The 26641-nt window shown below is 44.4% G+C and overlaps 1 protein-coding gene across 1 annotated transcript; it reads right to left on the bottom strand.

Annotated features, from left to right (window-relative positions):
• Positions 1-548: 548 nt before the first annotated feature.
• TMEM272 (transmembrane protein 272) lies at positions 549-18873 on the bottom strand. The gene is made up of 4 exons (XM_085324989.1): positions 18816-18873; positions 10900-10959; positions 4859-4941; positions 549-911 (listed from the first exon to the last, which is right to left on the bottom strand). The coding sequence occupies exons 1-4, from the start codon at positions 18871-18873 to the stop codon at positions 549-551; spliced, it is 564 nt and encodes a 187-aa protein (XP_085181115.1).
• Positions 18874-26641: the final 7768 nt, after the last annotated feature.

Below are 26641 nucleotides of genomic sequence, written 5' to 3'. Positions count from 1 at the left end.
TTACAACTGCTTACTGACTGGTCTAACCCTGGTGTAAATAGCTCTCGGGTGAGCATGTACATAACTGTTGAAGTCCATGCACCATGCAAGGTAGTCTGAATACAAWCCCTTATCTCTTCCTGTCTCAGCTTTCTCATCTGTAATGCATGGCCAGTGACATAACTCAGCAAGGCCATGGAGGTGTTCAGATCCCAGGGAAGAGGACAGCATGGCTACTTTTATAGGCAAAGGTGTACCATGCTGAAATTATGTAAGGAGACCTGGTTTTAGAAGAGTTTGTCATCCGCAGGAGCTTACTGCAGAATTTGACACTCGAAATGGAACATCCAACATTTACAAAAGGAATGTAAAAGTTTGAAAGAGTGCACCCTGGCATCCCTAGCAGCAATTTTACATGACTGTACTGTATTCCAGATTAGCTATTTCCAGATGGTATGGAATTCTACAATTTCTCCTGCAGTTGGCAGCTATTATACATATATACAAGTTATTGCCTTTTCTTCTTGTACACTCTTTTCCAAATATCTAGGGCTTTATTTCTGTAGCATTTAGTCTTCCTCAGAAGAATATCTTTGCCTGGAAAAACAATATATGCAGCAACTACAAAAGAAAAGGAGAAAGAGAACAGTATGGCTAATGATGAGAACACCAACAGCAAAAATGTACAGGGTTTTATCACAGTAATCCTGAGGCTGATGGAAAGGTGGGATGAAATTTGGCAGATACACAGAAAACACCCAGTAGTTCCCAAGAATGAACCACAGAAAGAGGAAGATGCTGAGGGTCAGGTGGATGTAGTACTTGTGAGCATTCTGCCTCCAGGGATATTCATCATCATCATCATCATCAATCACTACAGACTTGGAAAGCAGCTGCCTCATCCTGGTGGAGTCGTACAGCAGGAGAGTCACCTGGAGGCATTGAAGAAGAAAAGGAAATTAATAGATTAGCTGTGGAAAGACTGAACACCATCTGGCCTCTGCCAACTTTGGGATCAAATTAAAATAGTGTGTGGGGAAATCATGTAAGAGAAAGCTGAGAAGCAATGAATAAGGCAGATCATGCTAGAAAAGAAGGCTTTTTTTTCCCTACAATTTATTAACCAGTGAGATTTAGACCAAACATTGGGAAAAACTTGCCAACAATAAAGATGGGAAGATGTGAGAACAGACTATGTAGGGAGATGATAGTAGCTCCTGCACTAGAAACTTTTATAGACAGATTAGAGGAACTTCTGAATGACTTCARTAGAGTTTTTCTGCTTGTGGAAAGTGATTTGTTTTCCTAGCTCTATTTTCTATTGCTACGTAGGTGAATGAGTTTGTATAAAATTATGAAGTACCTAGACTTCYGTCTAAGCCCCAAAGAAATTTCTTCACATACTTGGAATGATTCTGACAAATTTTCTTTTGTTAAGCATCATTTTCTCAGGTTGCTCCATCCCTACCTTCAGTCAGCACSAGGAGAGAAATAGGTAGAATACCATGAGGTTGGGAAGGTCTGGTGAAATGCAGTGGGACTCATCAGCAACACTTGAAAAATTTCTAGTTTCATTTTGCCAACACAAGATATGTAAGTAGAATGACAACAGTGTAAAGCTTTCAAATTTCTGTGTCCTAAATGAATCTCTTAATTCTTGCAGATTTAGGAAAACTATTTACAGGAGGTCTGATAACAAAAATGGAGCTATTTCTTCTTGTCTTTTTCATGTCATGGTCTCTGTTGAAGGAAACAGGAGTACCTATGGACCAAACACTGTGCATCTTGTGTTACCTTGCTAACCCCGAAACATGGTGGCCTTGTCCTCAAGGCTCTAGGTATCATAATCCCAAATCTCTAGCTGTCCTTCTGCCTTATGGAAACCTCAGTCCCTTTTTAGGTACACAAATTCCCATGCAAGGCTCCCTGGAGGTAGCTGTGTCCTTGGGAAAGGGACTTTAAGAAACCAGCTGAGCAAGGAGCTGCCTTGGCCAACCAGGAATTAAATTCAAAGGGAAAGGTAAAGGGTCTAAATTTATTAGCAGCTATGGGGAAAGACATACTGTCTGAGTAGGGATTCTCAACTGTGTTCTTTTTCCTGGAGTGATACTCTGTGCTGAGTTTTCTGCATGAAATGAGAAAGAAGAGCACTCCTGATTTTATTCTCTTCCATCTCCACTAGTCAGTGGAGAGAGTGCTTTCCTGAGTGCCAGGATCCAGGACATCCTGGGAATAAGATTATCTTGCTCTTCCCTGCTCCAGCTGTTCAACTGTGGATAAATGTTTAAATATTTATTGGCAAAACCAACTGTTTTCCTAGCCCAGAGGTTGTCACACTTGCATAGGTTTGTGAGAAATGGAGTTATGTCCAACATGGGCAGGGAAGGGGGTTTCTGCTTGTACCTGCACATCATGCCTGAGTGCTTAGACTGGTTGGTTTGTTCAGATCAGAGAGCATGTTCCTCTTCTCAGGTGATTTTTTCTTGTCTATGTGTTAGGCTCCGGACAGATAGAAAGGGTAAACCCACCTGGCCAGTGGGTCTGAGGTTTCCACATGAGGGCCTGTGGCTTGAACTGAAGTATATATCTTACTAGCTTTGAGGTGAGCCCCGCACATAGGCAGCTTCCTRCACTCAAACACCATCACACTCAGCAAAGGGAATGGGGTTAATGGGCAGAYGAGCATGGTTATGAGGAAGTCTGTGAACACTCCCAGGGAGATTTGTGGATCTCGAGCTCATCTAAGCAATTAATGGAAGGTGTATTTGATTCTTAYGTACATTGTCTTGGCAAGTTGTGATCAAAGCAAATTCTGTCCATCTTTCACGTTGTTAGTAACTGCGGAATATACACCAATGGAGCAGCACGACATTAATTCACCAGGTCTCTCCAGACTCTGTAGAATGGTTCAGTGGCCTTGGTAGGCATATATATGTTACTAGCACCTTTTAAATGGATCAAGATATTAAAGAAACAGATGAGTAAGCTACAGATCCATCCAGATCTGAGCCAAAATGACTAAATGAACTCCATGGAAGGACAATGTTCTTCCAAGTCTTACCTCATACACACTCTCTGACCTTTTAACTCCAGGAGTTCAAGTTAGCCAAATATACTGCTTAGTCACAGTTTCCATAAGCTAATACTGAAGTCAGTGCAGGCTCATGAGTATAACAGAGGGTAGACCCCAGACTGTTGGAGTTTAGCTAGAAGATCATACCTCATGAGATGGCATAGGAGTTAGGTAAACCAAATTCTTCTGACTGAAAGTATTGCTAGACTGCAAAATATCTGCTTTCACTGATGCCACATTCAAACCATTATTTGATTTCAGTAGGAATATTAACTGATCTGCTTACCATCTAATTTAAGACAAAAAAAMCTGACTTTAAATCACCAATAGCTAATACATGGTCAACATTTTTGATGTGGGCTTCAATTCATTAGCATGAAACTTCTTTCAGTTCTGATTTAATTTTTCCTAAACTACTCCTAAATGAACTTTTGACTATGTAGAAAAGTCCATTGGTATGATCAAATAGCTAAGTATTTATAAGCACTTGCCWGTATAAAGTGTAGCATTGCATATTCCTTATGAAAAGATTAAGCCCTTTCTTTTTTTCCTCCACTTACTTATTTACTGCCCTAATGCCCTCAAGGGGGATGATTAATTTCCCAGTACTGTGATCTGGTTACCACTGTGTAAAGCTGGAAGGAATGTATAAACTTGCAGAATACTCTTCTTTCCCCCTTTTTTTCAATCCTGGTAAAGGAAGGAGTCTAAAAACATTCTTAAAGGGGAACATAGCTAACTCCTGTCTACAGTGTCTACCAGCCACAACATGCGAGAATACTGCTGTCAAGTAAGAGACTGATGGGTTCTCAGTGGAGGGACAGGCTCCCTGCCCTGGAGCATTAGACATTGGCCCTTCATGTCCACCCTGCAGGYTGGGTTGCTTCTGTCCCAGTTAGCTCTGTGGGACAGCAGATGGTAGCAGTATAGACAYTCCCTCTGGCAGCAGCAGTTACTGTCCTTACTGCTTCATTCCTCCAGTGGTGGCTTTCTGAGGTTCTTTCTTTAGCTCTACCCCTTTTCTTTCCTTTGACAGGAACATCTCTGAGACAGCAAAAGGAGTTTTGCTTGACACTGCTGAGAAGGCTTCAGCCAGCACTGGCTGCAGTCTAGGACAAACCTATCCGTGCCCAAGAGCAGCCAGCCAGCATGGTCGGAAAAGTGCCTGTCAGCTGTGAGCTGTTTGCCCAGAGACAACCCCGTTGTAGCTTTATAGGGCCCAGGCTGCCACAGGGGTATGGGGATGTCTCTGCTTGTCAGCCAGACTCTGGCTCGGTGGAGATGTAAGTGAGCATAGTCCCCTGAAAGACAGGTAGCTGTGATTAGAAAATGCTGTGTTTAGATTAAYGAGCCCTGCTATGAAGCAGAATATATTTACTCTGGAACAAGATGATGTACAAACACCTGTGATTTTATAGTATTCCCAAAGCTAGGAGAATAACTTCACACCTTGTTCAGCCTGTGTATCTGAAAATGAAAGGAAAAGGTCTGACAGGCTTGGAGGACTGCTTGAGGAAACATGGGCCTCCATGTTTTATAGTCATTTACATCCATAGGGATGGTAACACAGATGCTGTGATCTAGGAGAAAGTCACACTGCAATGTGTGGGAAAACACTGAATAAAACTCATTGGGGCCTCGCTTGATTGATATGTGCTTTCAGTGCTGGAACAAACACGGTTCAGTCCAGATAGCTGTCTTCAGTGCTGCATGCACACAGCTTTCTGGAGCCATCATTATGTCATAACTCYGGTATGTCAAATTCTAATCACACAAAATTTTTTTCACACATAGAAGGCACATTACCTTTAAGCTGCCAATCACACCGCCCACCAACAGATATAATGGGATTAGTGGCTGAACTGGGCAGTCTTCCAAAAACTTCATTCCTGAACAGCAAAAATTAATACTGTTTATTATCTCAAGTGATCACATAGTGCAACATGCTGTACTGTGAAAAGTAAAGATGCTGTAAGTGAAGTGCAGTTCTTATACCCAAGCCTTGTATCCAATGGGGGCTGAATTGAATGAGGTTTGCATTTGACATTACAGGAGTGAGGATCAGGAACAAACATACAGCAGGAGAAGGAMGAAAGAGCACGAAGGATCACAACAGGGTTACCGCATTACCCATCTGAGCCGTCTACAGAGGTACATTGGCTTCTACTCTTGTATTTTTGTAAAGTGAATGATGAATTTAGCTGGTCAGGAATATCTGGAGGAAGCATAATTTTCATCAGAAATAGAAAATTCCATTGAAAATCAAAACTATTSCTATAAATGAAGAATTCTGAAAAGCTTCTCCCAGGCCTCTTCTGCTCATTAGCTCCTGTGAGTGTGGCAAGTTCCTGAATCAAATGCCTTGAAACTTGGGAGCCAGAGCTCGTGGGAGCTCCTGGAACTRTTTTAGCTTCCCAGGCAGCTAATAGGGAACCAGAGAAGCTCAAATTTCCAGGATGTTTGGGTTGCTGTAGGCTTAAAGCACTGGTGGTTATGGAGCCAGGGATCTTGGCAACCCTCAAATCTACTGCAAGATTTGCTACTAGAAAGGGAAAGCTAAGTAAGTTTAGGGAAAGGATTTTATGGCAGTGTAAGGATGATGCTGGCATTAGACACTGAAGCTTGTGATACAGGTCCGTGGTAGTGAAACTCATCTGTCCAAAATTAGATGTCTGCAATGCAGGCATCCACACCTGAACTAGTTTCCTAGACTCTCTTTATAGTCAATAGGGAGAAAGACACTTCTAAAATCCAATTCATCTCATCCTAAGATAGACATTTAAAATAGGTCGGATGAACTGTGCCCTGAAAGTGCCTCTTTCTCTCTATGACTGTACAGGGAATCTAGACAGCCAGCAGTAAATGTCTAAAGTTAGCTGAGATGAATCCCCTGCCTAAGTGTCCTACCCGTTGGCATCTTTAGTCAATTTTAAACTGTTTGTTGCACTAGAATTTTACTGTTATTGATCCCATGTTTCAGGCCTTCTGCTGATCACTTGCAGAGGCCAGAAAKAATTTTATATTTTTTTCTTCTTGATGTATTATTTGTTTTGTAGGAGGTTTTTTGACTTTCTTCTGCAGCACTGGGGTTATCTAGGCATAAGATGCTGAAAGCAACATACTGTTCTTGCCCCCATGTTCAGGATTATAACMGAACAAGTGGCTTGGGCTCAGAAAAGATGTATCAGTGGGTTTCTTTGCCTTCTTTTGCAGGTGTCATCCTCTTCACCTTGACATATTGCCTACCGAATTCACTGCTATAACTGGCCCAGAATGTTGCTGAGGCCCTGAAACTCTCCTGTGTTCATTGTATAGTGTAGTATGGGTGTTGTGAATTTTTGATTTCTTATATAAATTTTGTTAGTCATAGGATGCAAGGAAGTGTTTTGTGGTCTGCTATGTGCAAGGGCTATGGAGTCCACTGAACACTTTCATACTAAATATCTATTGCCAGCCTTCCCACAACTGAAAAGGACTGGACTTGGATGGATTTGGACTCTGTGCATTCTTGTACCCTACCTCTAGGCTGTAGTTTTTATCCATTTTGCCACAACCGAAAGCTGAGGACATTCTGGGATCTGCCCAGACTCCCAGCTTTACAGARTGGGCTGCAGGGAAATCGGCAAGAATTAAATCACTTTCAGAAAGCAGCTGCCAGGGTTTCCAGAGTCCTGGCCCCATAACCACCTGCCACAAAAGCAGCTGGCTGGGCATCTCAGGGAGTATATTTCAGTTTAGGAACTTAGGTGATTGCTTTTTCCAGTGTATTAATGAGGTTTTGACTTGAGACAGAACTCAAGAAAATGTGCCAAATTTTTCATGGAGCTGAGATTCCCAAACAAGTCTATTATAGAGTAACTTGTGACATCTAGCATGACAGCCATCAGTCCTGGCAAGGATTTGAGTGACAAATAGTGGTATTTAGTAGTTTGGGAGAGAATGTTTCAGGTGGATATGATGGTAAAAAATGTGGTGAAATGAGATAATGCTGTAATAATTGAAAAAATACAAAAATACAGCGTTGTGGGTGAGTAAGAGATATGGACCTACAGTTGACTGATGGGCACTGACACCTGTGACAGTGAAATCTAGGCGCATGCATGAGGTACTGACCAATTCATGGACAGTGTGGGCGTGATTCATTTGGGAACACCAAAACTAGTGCGAGTGCATCGGTGCCAGCACTTGTCTCCCATGAGCAGCAGACCTGTTTTCTTTTGACTGTTAATGGTAGGAATARATGGACCATGAGAGATCAAAGCTTTGCTTCTAGTAAGAGTTTGCAATGCTCTCTTGAAGCAGCTAATATGCTGAATATGAGAATACTCTGCAGACAACTACTGGGAGAACTTGAGAGATGAGGAATTATTTAATTTGGTGTAGGTATGAGTATGAGGAGTAGTACTGTGTTAAAGCTGAACAGGGGAAAATTTAGACTGGTTATTAAGAAAAAGATGTCGTAAGCTTTTGAATSTGATTTAGCTAACCAAGGAGCTCAGTGTGTATAAAGGTAGTCTGGACAACATGCAGGAATGTGTTACTTGGAGCAATCCTTCATTGTTGAGGAAAATAAAAACAATCTTTAAAAAAAGCTAGGCRGTCCTTCCATCACTATTTTTGGAATGTTTGGTGAAAAAAATGTATCATCTCTACCAGTAAAAATTAGAAAGCTGTTAAACAATCTGTGGCTTAAAGGGTGTAACATGTCTAGAGCTCAGAAGATTTGCTAGGTCCTCTTCATGTATCCTGACTTTTACACAAAATTTTAAGACTATATAATGTTAGTGTATTATTACTGCTAGGGCTACCGCTTATTCAGCTCTGAGTTTTAACCAATAATTATCTGTTAAAATYTAGAAATATCTTACAGTTGCCCTCTGGAGAAAGCAAAGGGCAAAATGACTGGAGGCATGTCAGTAAGTCATTCTCAGAGATCGTTGTATCAGAATGTTATTAAATATCGAAGGGCATCATTTCAATAATAAATAYCTGCGTTTTGCTTTGACATTTAATTTTCCTAAAAATGCCTTTGCAGGTAAGTAGCTGCAGGAAGCCAACATCCTCTGACAACGCTATGTTACAGTGACATTATCTCTTAATTTTAGTAAATTGCGAAATAAGGGCTCTGTATCTGACACAAGAGATACCCAGAGCTCCAGGTTAATATCTTATCATACGCTTTCTACTTCTCACTGACCTTAAAGATATTATGAAATAGTCCTAAGAAATGATATTTATAACTGATCAGATTCYAGCCCTGGATTCTTTTCCAGAAGGCTAGCTGTCAACTTGCATGCAAGCTGTACCACAGYGTAAATGATACCTTCCTACCCCTATTTCTTAGCTCAGGCGTATTCAGCCCGGCAAAAAGCTAAAACTAAAATCCTCTTATGGGATAAATAGCAATTTTAAGTCATGGATAAGCATAAGAGCCTAAGTGTTGATATGTAACAGTTCAGCCCATCTCCCTACTTCCTAATTGCTCTTTAATCCCTAATTAGAGCTCCCTAATTCCTAACTAGGACTCCCTAATCAGAGTCCTACCACAGTCATCTCTGGTACTCGAAAGGGTCCAGATAAAGGAAGCAGCACCAATCTTTAGCTGAACATGTTTTGTAAGGATCTGATCAAATATAAATACCTACAGCTAGGCTAGTTGTACGGATGCCCTTAAAAGTCATCTCATCCTGATGCAGACACCTAAGAGAGGGTATGGTTTGTGCAGTCAGAAGTGCCTGTTTCTCTTTGCTGGCTTCAAGGGAAACACAGGGGTACAGTTACAGATGTCCACAGTCCAAAATCAGGTGGGATGCATCTTGCCCACAGCATCTGCATGTCCATAGAGTTAATTGGCACCATCTTTCATTAATAGTGACAGAGAAGGTGAACAAATTCTCAAGGACACCAGTCTGTAATGATGGCAAAGGTTCTTGACCTGAAAACTGGAAAAAGCTACCCACAACCTATGAGATAAAGTCAAGCACCGCATGTAAGAGAGAAAATAAAACTGTAAATAAAAAATGAGAAAGGTCTGATAGGGAGCAGCACTGCCAAAAAGCATCTGGACTTACAATGCACCATAAACTAAATTAGAGCCAATGAGCTGGTGCAGAAAGAGCATATTTCGTTATGAGGTGTGTTTACAGGAATCCTGCATGTTAAACAGGGGAGCTAATTATTGTGTACTACTCATTCCTGATGTCTCAGCTGGCATATTGTGTTTTGTCACATTTTTTGAGGGGAAAAAATAGTTACATTGACCAGAGGCCAGAGGAGAGAAGCAAAAATGCAAAAAAGCTAGAGAAGTAATGACCTGTGAGGTCAGGTTGAAAGAACTGGGTTTTTGAAATATCCAGAAAAGAGAAGATTGGGTGGGGGATAATAACAGCCTTCAAGTACTTCAAAGGTTGTTGTGAGTAGGACAGTGACCAGTCTTTGTGACCATGGCATGTAGGACAGGTTGTAATCTGTTTAATTGGCCATAGGGAAGATTTAGGTTGGATAYAGGGAAAAATCTTTTGTCTGTGAGAGCCATAAAATGCTGAAATAGGCTCCTTGGGAAGCTATGGAATTTCCTTGAGTAAGGACTAGTCAGACCTCTATCAGAGATGCCTTGAGCAGGCAAATCCTATCTGAAAGTGGACATTGGCTGGCATCTCTAGCAATATTTCTCAAATTGTGGATTGCAACCTCAGGGAGGATATGAAAAGCCCAAAGGAAGCCGCAAAGTGTTAGAAAAAAGTCTTTTTTTTAAAAAAAAAGATATGTATTTACAATAAATAAAAGTTGATGCCTAAGAAAGAAAATAAGTCTTATACATTTTAAAAATGTATACAATTATGCAGCTGATAGTATGTGCTTTTCCTTTCTTAATATTTGCTCTTGAAATGCTACTCACAAATCTAGCCTTCAGGAGGCCACGCAGAGACAGATGAGCCAAAAAACAGGTCACACTTTCAAAAAGTTAGAGAAATAGCAGACTCAATGATCTCTTCTTGCCTCCTAGCCCYGTGCTTCTAGGATTTTTGCAGTGTGGTTAATACAGAGGAGATTGAGATTAAGGAAATCCCCTCATCTGCCAGATTCAGAGCTTCCTCCCACAGAGGGAACCGAAACACCCACAGCACTTTGCCAGGTGTCAGTAGCCTAAGCAGCAATTGTGTCAAAGTCAATACTCCAGTAAAAAAAAGTGAGTTAAAGCAGGCTTAGGGCTCAGAACATATCAGCAACTTCATCATTAAAAGAAAGAAAAGGGGGAAAATATTTCAAATGCTGCAAAAATAAGTCACGCAAAACCAGAAAATTCAGACTGATGATTAAATTTAAAGAAATTTTAGTGTTGTTGGATATGAAAATATATCATTAAGGTCTCCAAACATCCTGTGTCTTGACCTGAACTGAGGTGACACAGTAGTAAGTGAAGTATTTAAGACGAAGAGGCTTAGATTCAAGAACTGCTTCCTCCCTGCTGTGTGGTATGTACTGTGATTCTGTGTCTGAAGCTAAAATACTAATACACAGTTTTAAAGGGCTAAATATGATGACAGGTGATATTTATGCTATTAGGCTGATTGTGCTCTTTATATGAATCACTGGTACTGGAAATTTAACCCACCTGGGCTCACCGATAGGAGTTAACAGATGCTTGTATTACCCTGTGACAGAGAGTCTCCAAAAGACTTTAATGATTACCTCAAAATATTTAATGCAGTTACATGAGCACCTCTATGGCAGGAATACTAGTTGCTATAAATCAGATTCCAGCTTGTCCCTCTCAGAATTTGCATTAACCTGCCACACAGTGCCACAAAGCTCATAATTTTACATTTCTTTAATAGTCAACTTACCTGTAAAAGCCATGGACAACGGTAAGGCCAGGAAAGCAAGGAGCCCAAATATAAAGCATACTGTCAAAACAACAATAACAAAAGACAGCATTACTGTGGCTGGTTGAAGTTTAAAGAACAGAAGTTCAAAGCCATGTTTTGCAGACGCTGTTTGTGTGTATAGCTATGTAGCAAGCAATGGGGTGAGCTCACAACTTTGTGCTTACTGTGCAGCGTTCAAGACGACCAGATCCGGCAAGGGGCTTATCATTCCCCCAAAACTCAAGCTTCTATTTTCAATTGATACATTTTTGATCTTTATACCAGTAATAATGAGATGAGAGACACAAACTGCTTTTGTTGCTACTATTCCTAGCTGTCTTACTGCAAAGGCAAGTACTCAGTGCTTGCTGCCTCAGCCTGCATCAGTAGCAGAGACACCAACAGGTTACCTTGCAGTAGCAAATAACTTTGCACGAGCTGATCCATGGCAACCGATAAGACATAACTGTTTGCGAAGCAAACAGCAGCTTTAGTATCATTCCACTCAGTTTTCATTGACAGCTAAATAAACTATATTTATTGCAGACAAGAATAGTTTTTGGCTGGCCTGGCTTCCTGAGCCAGCTCAGCCCATGACAACCCAGGCGTTAGCCCTGCTGCGAGGAGTGGGACTTGTCACAGGGATAGATCTGCTTAAGCTGCATGGACTGATGGTCTTGGGGTGCTCATACACTGTTCCCATGGATGATCTGATCTGAGATGCTTAATTACTCCCCAGAGAGCTGCTGGTGTCTCCGAGCCCTGAGGCTTTCCCGGCACATGCCGATGCTGCCGGGGCTGAATGCTTGTCTTTGCAGAAAGTGAGAAACGAAAGCATCAAGAGCAGTGTGAAGGGCYTGTCTTCTTCACAAGAGCTGTCACCTCTGTGTCTAGTCATGATCATTTGGCAATGTTAAAGTGAAACACTGCCTGGCAAAATGAGGTTAAAACATAATGAGGAAATTCGGTCCTTAGCATCCCTGCAGAGCACTTTTGAAAATGAAGTCTATAAGTAGATACCCAAGGAGACAAAGTGGCAGTAAGTGGAGGCAGAGAGAGATTGCAGAGGAACTGAAAAGGGTATGGAAAAGAGAAAGAGTGGGCTATCCCCTTGGGGGTTTATGAAAGAAATTTGAACCTCGGAGTAAGCATTCAGTGATGGCTTAGAACCAGTCCTTCCCCGAGCAAACAGTGTGATGCAGTTCCAAGTAGCCCTGCACCCTTGGTGCCACCGAATCGCACCCGCTGTGAGACACATGCCTTCCTCGCTCCGGGCAGGAGTGGGTGCACTGCCAGCCCCTTGGCTGTCTACATTGCCGCTCAGGGTAACTGCACAGCACTGCCGAGCTGGAGCCATCGGGGGGGCTTCCAGAGTAAAGCAGACCTCATTATCTCCATTTTACAGAAGGAGAGACTGAGGCAGAGGGCACAGGTACATCATCAAAAGTCAAGGTAGACCCAGCAGGTTTTCTGATCCGCAGTCACTTTTCCTGGGAACATGCCGTTCCCCCCCACACACACACGCACACGTACTGCTTGTGTTATCTCAGTGGAGAATAAGGATCTCATACTTCAGCGCTTGAGAAACATTTTCTCAAAAGTAGCATGTTTAATACAGCTATGAATTGGTAGAAACTGGTAATATTTTGCACCAAAGAAAGCGCTTCTATTCCTTTAGGCGAACCTCTCCTCTCTCTGCCAGCCTGTCTCACACACCCGTTTTTGCTCAGTCTCTCCCATTTCTTGAATGCTGCACAGTATAGAAATCCTTCCTCTGTTTGAGTAGTATCCTACTCTTGACCGAGCTCTTTCAAATACCAACAGCCTCTCATCAGACAAATTCTGCCCAAGATTTCCCTTTTCACCAATGTCATATTTTGTGCTAGGCACTCTTGCTGTTAGATTATCTGGAGTATTAGTTTCACACCTTCTGAACCAACATCATTATAGTTGAGTTCGCTTCTAAACACACTGAGAATGTTGCCTTCAAATAGTGCCCAATTGCCTGGGTAACTCGTTTATCTGTTACTCAAATGAATGCAGTCGCAGGAGCGACACCAGCAGGCTGGTGCTACCATCAGGACTGTCAGATCATCACGGATGTCACGGCGTGACGTGAGAGGTCACCCCTCTGCCTGAGGTTTCATATCCTTCCCCAGTTTCTGCTTGTGCTGCATGAGCAAGGAATAAGGAGCCCGGTAGCAGGAAAAATTATGTCATTTCTTAACTGTGCAGTGACTAGTGCCTGTGCTCCCCAGGGAAGGATGCTGTGAAAGGCTCAGCAGGGCACAGGGATSTGTGCAACGGCGCATCTGGCACACAGATGTCCGAGTTCGCATTTCTCTAGCGTCTATCCTATAGCTTGATYTTGGAGGGGAGCAATGGGAGGTAGCTTGCAGCTCACAGCTCAAGAGGAAAAGATAATGGCTCATTAATTCTCTTCCCCAAAGCAGTCGCTGGGAATGTATTTACTCATTATCTCCCCATTCAGCCTCAGCCTCTTAGGGCTYGAATTGGAGGGGCAGATGCATAGTCTGGGAAGGCTTCCAGGTTTGTGTTTAACAAAGTGAGACTCTCAACAATCGGCTACCCGACTGGCAGAGCTCGGCAGTCACTCTGAATGCAGCGAGCAGCACTAAACGCTGTTTYCCCCCCAAACGTGTGGGGTTTTCACTGAAATATTGCCCTGTCAGGATACACACATTCTGCCTGGATTTGTCTGGGTTTTGCTGCCCCGTTCTGGTCTGAAGACAAATTGCTCAAGAAAACGTTACTTGCCGCAAGGCAGCAAGGACGGCACAACTCTGCAGGGGGGAAGGTGGGATCTCTGCAGTTTCATGCATGCAGCTTGTGATATTTTTGAGTCAGTGGTATCACCTTGTGGGCCATGCCCTTGGACCTATTCCTAGAAAAAGTTACAAGAAAAGACTGGTAATTTGTAAAAACATAAGCTAGGTGAGGGAAAATTTTCCAGACATGGCTCAGAAGAAGCTGGTGTTAAGACACGTGGGCTGGCAAGTGGGGGCGAGGAAAGCCCTCTGCCCTGGTACATGCCTGCAGGGCAGCATGCGGCGGGACAGCTGTTCCCTGCTCTTCTGCATTTGGCACAGGTAAAGTCATGCTTTGGGAGGCATTAATGAACAGGCCCTGGCTGAAAAGGCCAGGGGAAGAGCTCAAGTCTGGGATCACRTTAGGGAAGGAGGGAAGGAATCAACTTTGCATCTTGCAATTTCCCTGAAATCTGTGGGCAAGGAAATCAGACCTGAGGGTGCAGAGTCTGTGTCTCCTGCTCAGCAGGATACTTAGCTGACATAAATTTGGCATTTAGCTGAGTTTTCAAACTCCTGCCAGAGTCTCCCCATGCTCTTCCACTATGCGATAATAAATGAAYTTGAAATCRCTGTTGACATTCCGGCTGTATGTCATGGTCTCTCTTCCTTCTGCTCTGACGCCTGAGCGCTTCGGCTTTCGCCAGCCATGCCCCAGCACCGCAGCTCTCCTCCCTTCCCCCTGCTGCATCGCTGTGGGCTGTCCACAGTTAGGTGCCTGGCCTTGGGGCACATGGTGGGTTAGCTCTCCGGTGTGCGGGGCAGATYTGCAGGTGGTATTGAATGTGACACCTCTGAAAATCCTGCGAGAACCGTAGGCTGTTTGAAAAGCAGGAAACTTTGCTTTATCTTTAAAGCAAACACCGATGATGTGTGCCGATCTGAAACTTCTAGGCTTCATTTTGCTGCTTGGATTTTTCYAGGTGCTTGGAAGTTTCACATCAGTTTAAGTTCTTGTAGGATTTTCAGAGGTGATTTATGAGTGTAAATCTTCAGCTACCCACTGTTCTTAGATAGCGTGCTAATATGATTGTAGTGCAACCTACTCAAGGAGGATACTGTAATAAATACAGCAATAAATGAAGTGCTGTGTACATTAGCCATCACTCCCAAATGCTGTTTGTCCTTTAGACTATCCAGCTTTTGCCATGAGTCTATGTCTGGCAAAAAAGGAGGACTTCTCTGATGAGATGCTGCCAGCTTCCAGACAAATACCACAGTTGCCCCAGGGTTTATCTGCACAGGCAACTTGAGCAAAATTCAGGGGTAAAATTACAGTGCTCCCTTCTAATGCCTTGTGGGGACTTTGCTCTGAAGGGGGCTAGCTCTCGGCAGCGGGGATCAGAAGCAAATTTGGGTCACTTGGCCTGGGGGCCAGGAAGCGATCGTTCCTGGAGGCAGATGMATTTGGCAGTGAACATGTTTCCATCAGGATCCCTGGAAATCACAGAATGCACAGAGGAGCTAAAATAGGAATTAAAAAACAGAATCTATTGCTAATCTGGACCTCAGTGTGCATAGCGAGGACTCTTTGGGGAGGCTGATTGCTCATTTTGGAAGTGCTTTAAGCACTTTGAGGGCRCTGAAAGTCTCCGTGTGGGAAGCACTGGCATAGAAAGCAGTGCCACAATGTGCTGTATASCAGCATGGAAACTAGCAGTGTAGCAGACTGGAGTGTGTAGCTGGTATTTTCATCCACAATTTATTCCTTCACAGTATTTGAAGGAATCTTCCACAGAATTGACAAGGACTTGGAGAAGAGGAAGGATGCGGTGTGCGTGGGTGGGCTGGAGGAGCAAGACTCAGTGGATTTCGCTAGGGAGCCAGTTGCAGCAAGGTTACGTGCTCTTCTGGGCATTTGAGTGACAGGAAAGTGTCACTATATCAGATGGGCTTCCACGAAGGAACACAGAAAAGACTTGATGAATAACTTTGAAAGAAGAGAATTAAATCTGTTCAGCTTGGCTGGCCAAATAAGAGAAAATAACAGCTAGGTCTGAGCTCTAAGGAAGGACTGTGACGAAAAGGTAGAGAAATGAGAAAGGAGGTGAACTTCAGTAAAAGCAGAGATTGTACTGGCCATGAGCGGAAAGGCTGTAAGGTATATATTAATGTGATAGTCTATTTAGACAAATGGCAGGAATCCCATCCCTGAGGKAACTGAATCCCTTGCTCAGTGTAGGTAGTTGGCAGATGGTGGTTAAAGGCGAGGAACAGCCATCCCCATGCAGCTCTCTTGTCCCAGTGCAAAGCCASAGAAAGACTGYGATTAAAATGGCTTGCAGGCCAAATCCAGCCTCAAAAGCTCCAGCYGCTTACTGTGTGCCATTGCTGTTGYGTTCAGAAAGGTTGCTTTTCTTGTGAAATAGCTCTTTGATACCCAGGCGACCTATGCTAACTCCACAGCTCCTAAAATTTTAAGTGTCTGGTTCCAGCACCGGCACCAGGGGTGCCGCTTTCATCAGAAACGCTTCTGACTAAGGAAGTGCCTGTACTCTGGGAACCTTCAAACTGATGGGGCAGATGTGTGCAGATTATAGGTACTTTGAGGGTAAGGCAATAACGCACAGTGGCTTGTCTAAATTGTGTGCCATGGTTTAGGTAGTCTGGATTTGTCCCCTTGCGATTCATTTCCAGAGGTACCTTTTAAACAAGTTTTTAGGCGTTATATAACGAACAATTACATAAAGAACTGCCCGTTTGCTTTACAATAGACCCAGGGTAGAGAATTAGCCTTCATTCTTTTTTGAGCAGTTAATTAAAGACTGCCCTCATGTTTTCAACTTAAATTGTTGTACCAAAAAAAAAAAAAAAAGAAAGAAAAAAAGAAAGAAATAAAAAAGAAAAAGAAGAAGAAAAGAAAAGTAATGTTGCACAGGTACATTGACTCTTTAAAGTCCTTTAAATATCAGGAGACCATAAGTAGGTATGATAAGAAATTATGTGTCAGTGCACTTTGTAAAGGCTTGCATTTTAATGATCAGAAAATCAGTTCTGGATGTGCTAACTGATCCATAGCAAAGGTGAGCTGGTTTTGAACTTAAATATAAAGAAAACCTAAAGATAGTGGGTTTCCTGGAATGGTAAGAGAATATAGATGAGATTAGAACTAATCCCATTCATCTAAAACGTTTCAGAAAGATCATTTACTTTCTCAGGCATCATTAAAGTCACGGTGGCAGTACAATACCAGTAGGGAAGGATGACATCCTGCTTGTAACTGGAACTGGAGCACATGCTCCCTCCACAGGCTGGAGGGCAGCCCCAAGCCCAGTCCTGCTCCGCAGGACTCCTCAGAGCATGGAGAGCAGTCACGGGCTCTGCGCACACCTCATCTCTTCCCTGCTCTCCAAGTGACCAGCAAGGTGGGGGAGAGGGAAGCTGGTGCAGTTCCCAACCACTCTTTTCCCCTGGGATAGTGTAAGAACCAGATGGGGTCYGGAAACGTCTTTACGGACCCTACTCATGCCAGATTACCTGGGGAAGCTGGCAGCTCTCTCCTTTGGGGTCAGACCTCAGTAGTCTGAGAACATTTTGAATCCACTTCCGAGTCATCTATGCCGGAGGGTGTTTGTCCCCATAGTGGGAGGACAGGAGCCAGTGGAGGCCCCTGTTGACTCCTGCAACAGAGCAGCAAGAGTAGCTAGGCAGTAGCCACCTCCTCATCCCTGGAGCAATGCTAAAAGGTCCTGTTAGACCCTTGTATGCTCCTCCTCAAAAACTAGACAGACCAGTCAAAACTGCTTTGTTGAAGTTTCGCCATTCTGGGATCAGCCATATTAAAATGCATTTGGGAGGCACAATTTCTGCAGAGGGGGGGTATGCAGTGGTTTTATCTATCTGAAGGAGTCCAAGTTCCTGTGTTAGGCAGCAAGGACTTAAGTGGCTTAATCACTAATAAAACTTCATGCTGAACTTTGAGAGTCTTTCAAGTGAAACCAAAAGCATTAATGTAAAAGACCTCAAGGTAACAGCTGTAGACTGACAATAATTTGTGTGGGTGAAGTATCAATTATGGTGAGTAGTCAAGTATGTTAAGGAATTTTCTTCTCCTCATTTTTGAGTAGATTTAGAAATTRTTACTGCCTAAAAGTAAAAGCAAAAGGCACTTGGTGCTCAGAACCAATAAATAAATAAATAATAAAAAAGAGAGAGTGGGAGATACTGTTGGAGGGAGTATATTGCATTAAAAACTTTGGATTTTAACTCCCTGCCAACTACGTTGTATTCCTGGTCTTATGAAATCCCCCACCTCTGAAGCRTATTTCTCCTCGGCTCATGCAGTCCCAGGACAAACCTACTTCCTGCAGAGCTGCTCCTTGGGGAGCAGGAACTTGCCTGTTGCCAAGGAGTAGTCAGYTCTTTACACCCAACCTCTGTCCTTTACCTTGATTAAGATGAACTAGTTGCTTATAAAGCCTTCAGTCGAGGCTGTCATGCGAAATGTGATGCCTGCTCTTTTAGCTGCTCACACCTCTGGTCACAGCTGTGCCAGGCGCTGGGCAAATGGAAGAGGGAAGACCCTGCCCCAGAGAGCCCACAGCCTGAGAGAGGCTTGCCTTGGCACTATGCCGCGCTGGACCGTTTTCTCAGAGAGTTCACTCAGGCTGGCTGTAATTTTATTTTATGGGAATGGCTCATAGGGAAGTTCATTCCCAGATTGTCTGCAGTGCATTTTACTAGGTGTTTTTCCAGTTCATATTTATGCTGGACTTGAAACCACTTGAAATGAAACAGGAGACAAAAACATTGTATTTCTTAGGTTTTCTATTGCAGTTATTTTAAAGTACTTCATGGTGTTTATATCGGTTTGAAATTTTGCACTAGTATGCAATATTCAAAATACCACAACAGGCAGGTACTTTTGAGACACAATTATTGTTGTGCACTCTAGCAGTTTTTCTCTAAAATTTTCTGGAAGAGAAAACACCTCAGAAAGGATGGAAGTAAAGGAAACCTCAGTGAAAGCTTCAGATGGRTCTGGTATCATCCTAGTTTCTTTGTATAACTGCCTTAGCTGTAGTACTGTTTAAATACAGAGGGAGATTACTCCCAGAACTGCCTTACCATTGCTGGCAATTTTAGATATGCACCGGTGACAAGCTTTCTCCAGGCCAGCGGTCATGGTGAAGCACCTTTTGGAGTGTCTGTAGGGATGCAGAAATGAATATGGTTATGAAAATAATAATCAGTGTGTTTAATTAACTAAATATCTTGTCCTAAAGTCATTCCACACACTTAYGCAGACTTTTACTACCCCAAAGACCCAAAGCAGCCACAAATCCAGATGCCTGGTAGAGGGCAACATATCTGAGTCAAATGACAGCTGGGAACTGGAGCCTCCTCTTGTGTCTCTTGTGCCATCAACTCTCTCCCTTCACAACCCTGTTTGGTTTGACACGTGTCACCCCAGCAGAGTTTGCAGCAACCTAAAACTATTTTCCCCAGCACGCCTTATCTGACTCATCGCTTTTTGCCACACTCTTCACATATAGTTTGCACAGTGCAGGATTTCTCAGTAAATAGAGGAGGTACAGTAGAAGTGTCCACATCCAAAAGTTACTACTAAGTGGTGGCCAAATGACTAGAGTCCCATTCCTGTTCAGGAGAGAAGTGAGTGTTATCTTCCAGCAGCTTTGTACTTGCCTGCTGAATGAAGCCAATTCTTAATATGTGGCCCCAGTGAAAAGATGGATTGAATAATGCAAGATCTTCAGGATCATAGGGAGGCTGGAGGAGAATTAATAATTCTGTGTCTCTGAGAACTATAAAGGGATCCATTTTAATTCTGATTGGGATTAGAGCAGCACAAAGAGTATTTAATTGCTATGAGAAAACACAGTGAAACCTCTGAAGAGATTATTTAATGAATAAAAGTGAATTAGGTAAAGAAAAAGGAAGAAGGGTGGGGAAAAAACAAATTTAAAAATGAGAAGAATTCTGAAGAGGAACATAAAATAAGTACTCTGAAGAAAACCACATGGAGCCAAGAACAAGGTGCCTTTCATTAAAAAGTATCTGGATTAGAAAGTAGCTCTTTGTAAAGAAGAATTTTTATGAGGTTGGGTGAGGGATGAGCAAGCAACTAGGCATCCCAAGCCTGAATGCAGGACAGCATCAGCCAGTTAAATGTCCTCCAGTGCAGATGAAAGGTAGAAAAAGCCCTCGCCCTTCTCTGAGCCTCAGCCTCTGGCCAGGATCACCACAGACTCTGTCACCAAAACTGACCTGGTGATAAGTGGGGGAAGATAAGACTGAGGATACTCTGAGGTGCAGAAGAAATATTGATCATGAAGGGACACGCATGGCTATGGTTAAAGAAATACAGTCATCCCAAATCATCTCTCTTCTCCCCATGGTCCACAGGACACAGAGTCTCCTAGGATAAAGGTGAGTAAGGCCAAATACACCCCATTATGCTGTTATGTTGCTGCCAGTCATGTCTGCTCAGCTGCTGAAGCAAGGATGTGGGTATTTCAATGTCTATACCTATATCTGATGTGATAGCTCTGCTAGCATCCCACCAAAGAGCTTTTTATTTCAGGCTGGCCCAAATAATGACAAAGGGAATGAGAAGGTGGGATATATGGACAAAGCAGGGACAGGGGGAGTTGTATTTCTGCAAGTGCTTCAAATTAGCCCTGTCTGAATTTCCTAAYGCTTACAAAGCAGTATTTTAAAAGTAGCCTCATTCTCTTCCAAGCTGAGATGAAACCAGTACCATAAGATTTCTCTTCCTGCAACACAGAGTCCAACCTGGTCCAGACCCTTCTAGGGGCCATGAGGCCCCAGATAAACATTAAAGTAAGTTAAGGCCAGACTGGTGGCTGCAGACCCMCTGCACAGCCTCTCCAAGGCCTCCTGGCCACAGCAGAGCATGCTGCAGATGCGCTCTCAGCCAGTTGCCTCTTGAGAATTTTCCTTCTCTGACAAGCAAAGGTCCCACTGAGTTCTGGCAGCCTGGGACCCTCTGCTGCCGTAGGGAATGGGATGAGGTTCACCCCTTGCCCCTGAACATTGCARTTTGTTTCATAGAATCATAGATCAGTAAGGTTGGAAGGGACCTCTGGAGRTCATCTAGTCCAACACCCCYGCTCAGCAGGGTCACCTASAGCATGRTARACARGGTYGCATCCAGGTGGRCCTTGAAGATCTCCAGAGAAGGAGACTCCACAACCTCYCTRGGMAACCTGTSCCAGTGTTCTGTCACTCGCAAAGTGAAGAAATTCCTGCTCACGGTCAGGCGGAACTTCCTGTGCTTCGATTTCTGCCYATTGCCTCTTGTCCTGTCACACGGGACAATTGAAAAGAGTTTGTCCCCATCCCCTTGACACCCTCCCTTCAGGTACTTGTCCACATTGATAAGATCCCCCCTCAGTCCTCTCTTCCCCAGGCTGAAGGGGCCCAGCTCTTGCAGCCGTTCCCCATTGGGCAGGTGCTCCAGCCCTCTGATCATCTTTGTAGCCCTACGCTGGACTCTCTCCAGTAGCTCCATGTCTCTCTTGCCCTGGGGAGCCCAGAACTGCACACAGGACTCGAGATGAGGCCTCCCCAGGGGGGCCTCACCTCCCTCCACCTCCTGGCAACACTCTTCCCAATGCACCCCAGGAGACCAATTGGCCTTCTTGGCCACAAGGACACATTGCTGGCTCATGGTCAACTTGTCATCCACCAGCACTCCCAGGTCCTTCTCTGAAGAGCTGCTCTCCACAAGGTCAGCCCCCACCTTCTAYTGGTGCCTAGSGTTATTYYTCCCTAGGTGCAGGACTCTGCACTTGCCCTTGTTGAACCTCAGGAGGTTCCTCTCCACCCAGCTCTCCAGCCTGTCCAGGTCTCTCCGAATGGCAGCACAGCCCTCTGGTGTATCAGCCACTCCTCCCAGCTTGGGATCATCAGCAAAGTTGCTGAGGAGGCACTCTGTCCCCTCATCCAGGTCACTGATGAAGAAGTTGAACAGGATGGGACCCAGTACTGAGCCCTGGGGGACGCCACTAGCCACAGGCCTCCAACTGGACTCCACACCACAGATGACAACCCTCTGAGCTCTGCCTTTCAGCCACTTCTCAATCCACCTCACTGTCCACTTGTCTAACCCACACTTCCTGAGCTTGTCTAGGAGGATGCTATGGGAGACAGTGTCAAAAGCCTTGCTGAAGTCAAGGTACACAACATCCACTGCTCTGCCCTCATCTACCCAGCCAGTCGTTCCATCCCAGAAGGCTATCATCAGATTGGTTAAGCGGGATTTCCCCTTGGTGAATCCATGCTGACTACTCCTGATCACTTTCTTATCTTCCACATGCCTGGAGATGACATCCAGAATGAGCTGTTCCATCCCCTTTCCAAGGATGGAGGTGAGGCTGACCAGCCTATAGTTGCCTGGGTCCTCCTTCTTGCCCTTTTTGAAGACTGGAGTGACACTGGCTTTCTTCCAGTCCTCAGGCACCTCTCCATTTCTCCAGGACCTTTCAAAAATGATGGAGAGCGACCTGGCAACAACATMTGCCAGCTCCCTCAGCACTCGTGGGTGCATCCCATCATTTCCTGGCAGCACTGTCAGTAATTGAGACATGTCTGGCTTGCTCTGCTGGTGAGCAGCCCAGCAAGTAGCAGGGAATGAGGCTTTTCCAGAACGTCCTACCTGGGTCGATAACCTATGCTGAGACATTGCAAGTAGCAGCCAGCCGCCAACGTACATATGGCGAGTTTCTAGTACACATCAGGTCAGGTGCCTTATCTAGAGGCTCTCCTTCTCCAGCTCTTCTCTACACACCATGCCACAAGTCCTGTTTGATGCATGTGTGCAACTGCTGCAGTTACTTTTGTAAATCTCAATGGACCTTCTCCATCTCCGTCTGAATGATGCACTGGATTGGAGATTACCAATGGCAGCAGCATGTACCTGAACCCTGGGGAGGGCAAACTCTTCTGGRCAGGCCACCAAACCTTCTTCAGATGCTTTTGATGGGCAAGCACTATGTCTGTAGATGGCAACTATTGACAAATATTTTAAGGAAGGAAATGAACRCTGTTACGTGCTCAGGTAAAACTGGAGGGAGAAACGGAAACCGGTAGTTTTCACAGCCAAATGATATGTTAGTTTTAAACCTTAGAACTTTTGGCATAGATTTATTCCTAGAAAGTGCGTAACTAGGCATTAATTTTGAGTATACCATAGGCTACTGACAAATTATGTGTTCTAAATTATGCAAAAAAATCAATAATACTAGTCTTTATGTGAATGTGCATGACTGGAATTACCTTTATAGCAGTAAACTGTATTTACAGAAGCTATGTTAACAAAATCAGTGCCATAATAGAAAGTTGGTTGAATACCATATTATCCTGAGCAGAAAATGTATGTGGCTGGGAATGCTGTATTTCCATAAGCGGAGGGGAAAACATATGCTCTGTCTAAATTTGCTGTTGTTTTACACCAAAGAAAAAAAAAAAGCCAAGACAAAGTAACTCAAAGGAGGACTAGGCTCAGTATATGTGAGCATGTCCCCATCTAGTGACAGATATCCAAAATGGCTGTAAATCAGCTGTGTGCACACAGTTTTAAAGGGAAGATAAAAAAGCAARTCCACGATGGCTCCACACAAAACATGCTCACACAAGAGCATAACACACATAACCACTCAGAGACAGTATCAACTTGCTCCTCAGACCCCAGACTACTCTCTGAGTGGCAAAACCCTCAGAAGAGTTAGTCCATTTACTGGATAAATATGTGTTGGCTCTTTCCTCCAGCCCCTCAGTTTACCCACAGACCAGTTGGAGTAGGGATTAAAGACAATTTTTTCCCTGCGYGCCGATGCATGGCAACATTAAAGTACAATTCAGCAGCCAGGCAGCTAGGGAAGGGGGTTGTGGTTGCTGAGGACTAGCATTGCCACGGCTTAAAGGACTGCTGAAACTGGCAGCAGACCGATGCGGACACAGGACGGACATTCCCCCATGCAGTGCCCACTCCGGAGGTTTGCTGAAGTGTTGGGAGCACCATGTGCAAAACAAAACTCATCCACAACCGGGAAAAGTTTGAGACGAAAGCCAGATTTGGACCTCCTCCCGTGAGTCGCTCCCTCTGCTTACATGGTGCTAATGCAATGTCCTGTATTGCCGGCTTCTTGCCRCAAAATCTCTGTGTTCAGTTACTTGTCCCCAGTGAGCAGTAGTGGGAAGTCTCCAAGCACAGACCTGCTAGCCTAGTCCCTTCTTTAGCTCAGGCAGTTTTAGCTTTGAACTATTTTGCTGGTCATTATTCTCATCACAAATGCTTGGGGTACRCCGCTCAGAAGAGGTGCATTGCTTGAAAAGTGCGTCCCCGACCCCYGCGAATCCCAAATGCAGCTTCATGCTGGTCCCACCAGGCTCAGCCCAGATGAGAACCACTTCCACGTCTGTCCTACACTTCAGTCTTCTTTGCACAGATTTAGCTCTGCCTGCCCCTAGCTCAGGACTGATGGACACAGCAGTCCGTCAGCTCCGGACCCTCCAGCATTCCCTAAAACCCCGGTGCCTGCTCAGCGGCTCCTGACCAATGAAGGGTACAAGGTCCAGCTGGGACATGGCAAGCACATATGGTCCAGYGAGGCCCTGGGAAGCAAGCAGTGACTGCTGGAGGGATTTTTTTTTTTCTTTTTCAAGCATCATATCCAAAGTTCATATCCAAAGCCAATTTCTCCCTGACAAACCACACAGCCCCACACTGGCTTTATTTCCACAAGCCTTCCTGGCACACTGTCAGCTTCCCAGCAAACTGCTCTTACCTGAGAGTGCTGCAGCTGCCGAGTTAGGTCACCTCAGCGGGTACRAGATCGGGCTGAGAAACTGCAAAACGCAGCCGTCGACGGAAAAGTCTGCTGTGAAAGTCGGGTCCTGCCTCCCTCCAGAGCCAGTGCTGCTGCCAGGGAGCTCTCCCAGCAGGTAGTGAGCTTCAGCGGGGATCTCAGCTGCTTTTATTCCTGCTCCTCTCCTGTTCCTGCACCTTTCCGCTGTGTCGCTGTTGGAGATTTTGCAGCCGCCAGGTGACTCTGCTGCTGGAGCACTTGCRAGGAGCAAGGAGAGCCAATTCCCACCACTCTCCTACTCACACAGTTGGCTGGAGCCACAGCCCACTCTGCGCACTGGTGCGGTGTCAGCAGGGGGAAGCAAAGGACCCCGCAGATTTGTCACWGTACTAGGTAAAAAAAGAAAAAAAAAAAGACATTTCCTTTGCAGAAATTTTTATTATAGAAAAATTTGGTTTATCTAGAAATCAATAGTGAAGAATAAGTACTTAGTTCATATTATATGCAATTCCTGTTGCCCTTCCTGTTGATACARTTGGTATAGCTCTTTGCAAAAACCTCCACACACATAACCTTAAGAACCAGCTCGTTCATATTTCGTGTGTCACCCTGGTAGAAGTATGTATGTCAGGTGGTTACTTGCTTCCCGTCAGCAGGTGACAATTTGGTATCTTAGGTCTCATTAGGTGCGGTATCGTTTTCTGCAAAGCACTGGTTTCCGTGCAAGAGCCAGCGGACCTGGCAGATAGCGCGTCTCCGGGAGAAGTGACGGCGTTAATAAAGATTGACGTGCAGTTAGAACGCTTTCACAAAGGCTCCGCCAGAAAAGAAAAGGTTGCCCGCTGCCTTAGTCATCCGCAGGGAGCTGCCGGAGTGCCTGCTCTGCCTTAGAAGGAACAATTCTGCCGTCAGCTGTCAGATTTGCACRGTTAATTACCAATATAATTCCCAGGTTAGAGCAGTGCTGAAGGCTTTGCGTTAAGAAAAGGGCATCCATGCTGGGTCCTACCAAGGAGAAGAAAATGATAGCATTTGAAAGCTGCCTCTTCTTGCCACTCGGTTAATAAAATACATGTGTATGTGTATAACCACATGCCCATGCTGTGCCTTCCTTGGTTCTTATAGTCTTCACACTTTTTCCTGCCCTGTGGCCTCTCCTTCTTCTCCCAGAGGCTCCTATTCTGGCACACGTTGTGTAGGGCAGGAGGCAACCAGCTGGGACCGCATCTGCAGCACTGCCTGCTCCAGRCCTGGTCAATCCAAGGATTATATAAGGCAGTAACATTTTCAAACACGGTGTAATTAAAGCCTTTGCTTTCTGGATTTGAATCTTTAGGTCACATTTTTTAAGTTTTCTGCCTTCCTGTGTATGGGCTGTTTGTGGCCTCGGAAAGGGCTGGCTGGCTCCAGGAGAGCTGCCGCACTGTCCCAGGACATGGCACTATGGGAAGACCACCAAATAATATTAGATTTTTTTTGACAAAATAATGAGAATCAGCAACACCAAAAGTGATAGAACAAAAAAGAGGTCTAATTTCCCAGACYGACAGTTTGGCACTTTCATGAGCAATAAACTCCATGTGAGGAGGCATCAGCAAATCCTTGGGAAGGAGTTAGGAGCAGGCAGAGGGGGGACAGCAAAGGTGTAAAACAGAGTAGTAAAACAACAATTAAAGCTGTTGTTCTTCAGCTATAAAGCAAGATAATTTCAGAGAGAAAAAGCAGGATTTTGCTAGTGTTTTTCTAAGTCCAAGACCCTTGAAAGTTTTAGAAGGCAGTTCAACACTTAAGCAAAGAGTGAGACTAAGGCTTTTTATTCATTACCCTTRACAGGGTTTTATTTGAGCAATCAAATGGGGAAGCTAGTTTCCCTGCACAATCAATAAGGAAAGAGAGGAAAACACTTCTGGGAGACTGTTGATGTTCTCCACATGCGCTGGAAGAAGCACGGAACGAAGGGACTTAGACACGCCAGCTGAATGGCCAAACCCAGACAGCTTGGGCTTAGTTTCTCTTTGCAATAGTCTAATGAAACTCCTTGTCTCAAGGGAGGACGCAGCTCTTCCCATGCCTCTTCCCAAGCTTTGTGACGTGGATAGA

This window comes from Rhea americana, unplaced genomic scaffold, assembly GCF_003343005.1.
Source record: "Rhea americana isolate MKP2758 unplaced genomic scaffold, rheAme1 scaffold_95, whole genome shotgun sequence".
Lineage (NCBI taxonomy): Eukaryota > Metazoa > Chordata > Aves > Rheiformes > Rheidae > Rhea > Rhea americana.
This window is presented reverse-complemented; position numbering and strand designations above follow the sequence as displayed.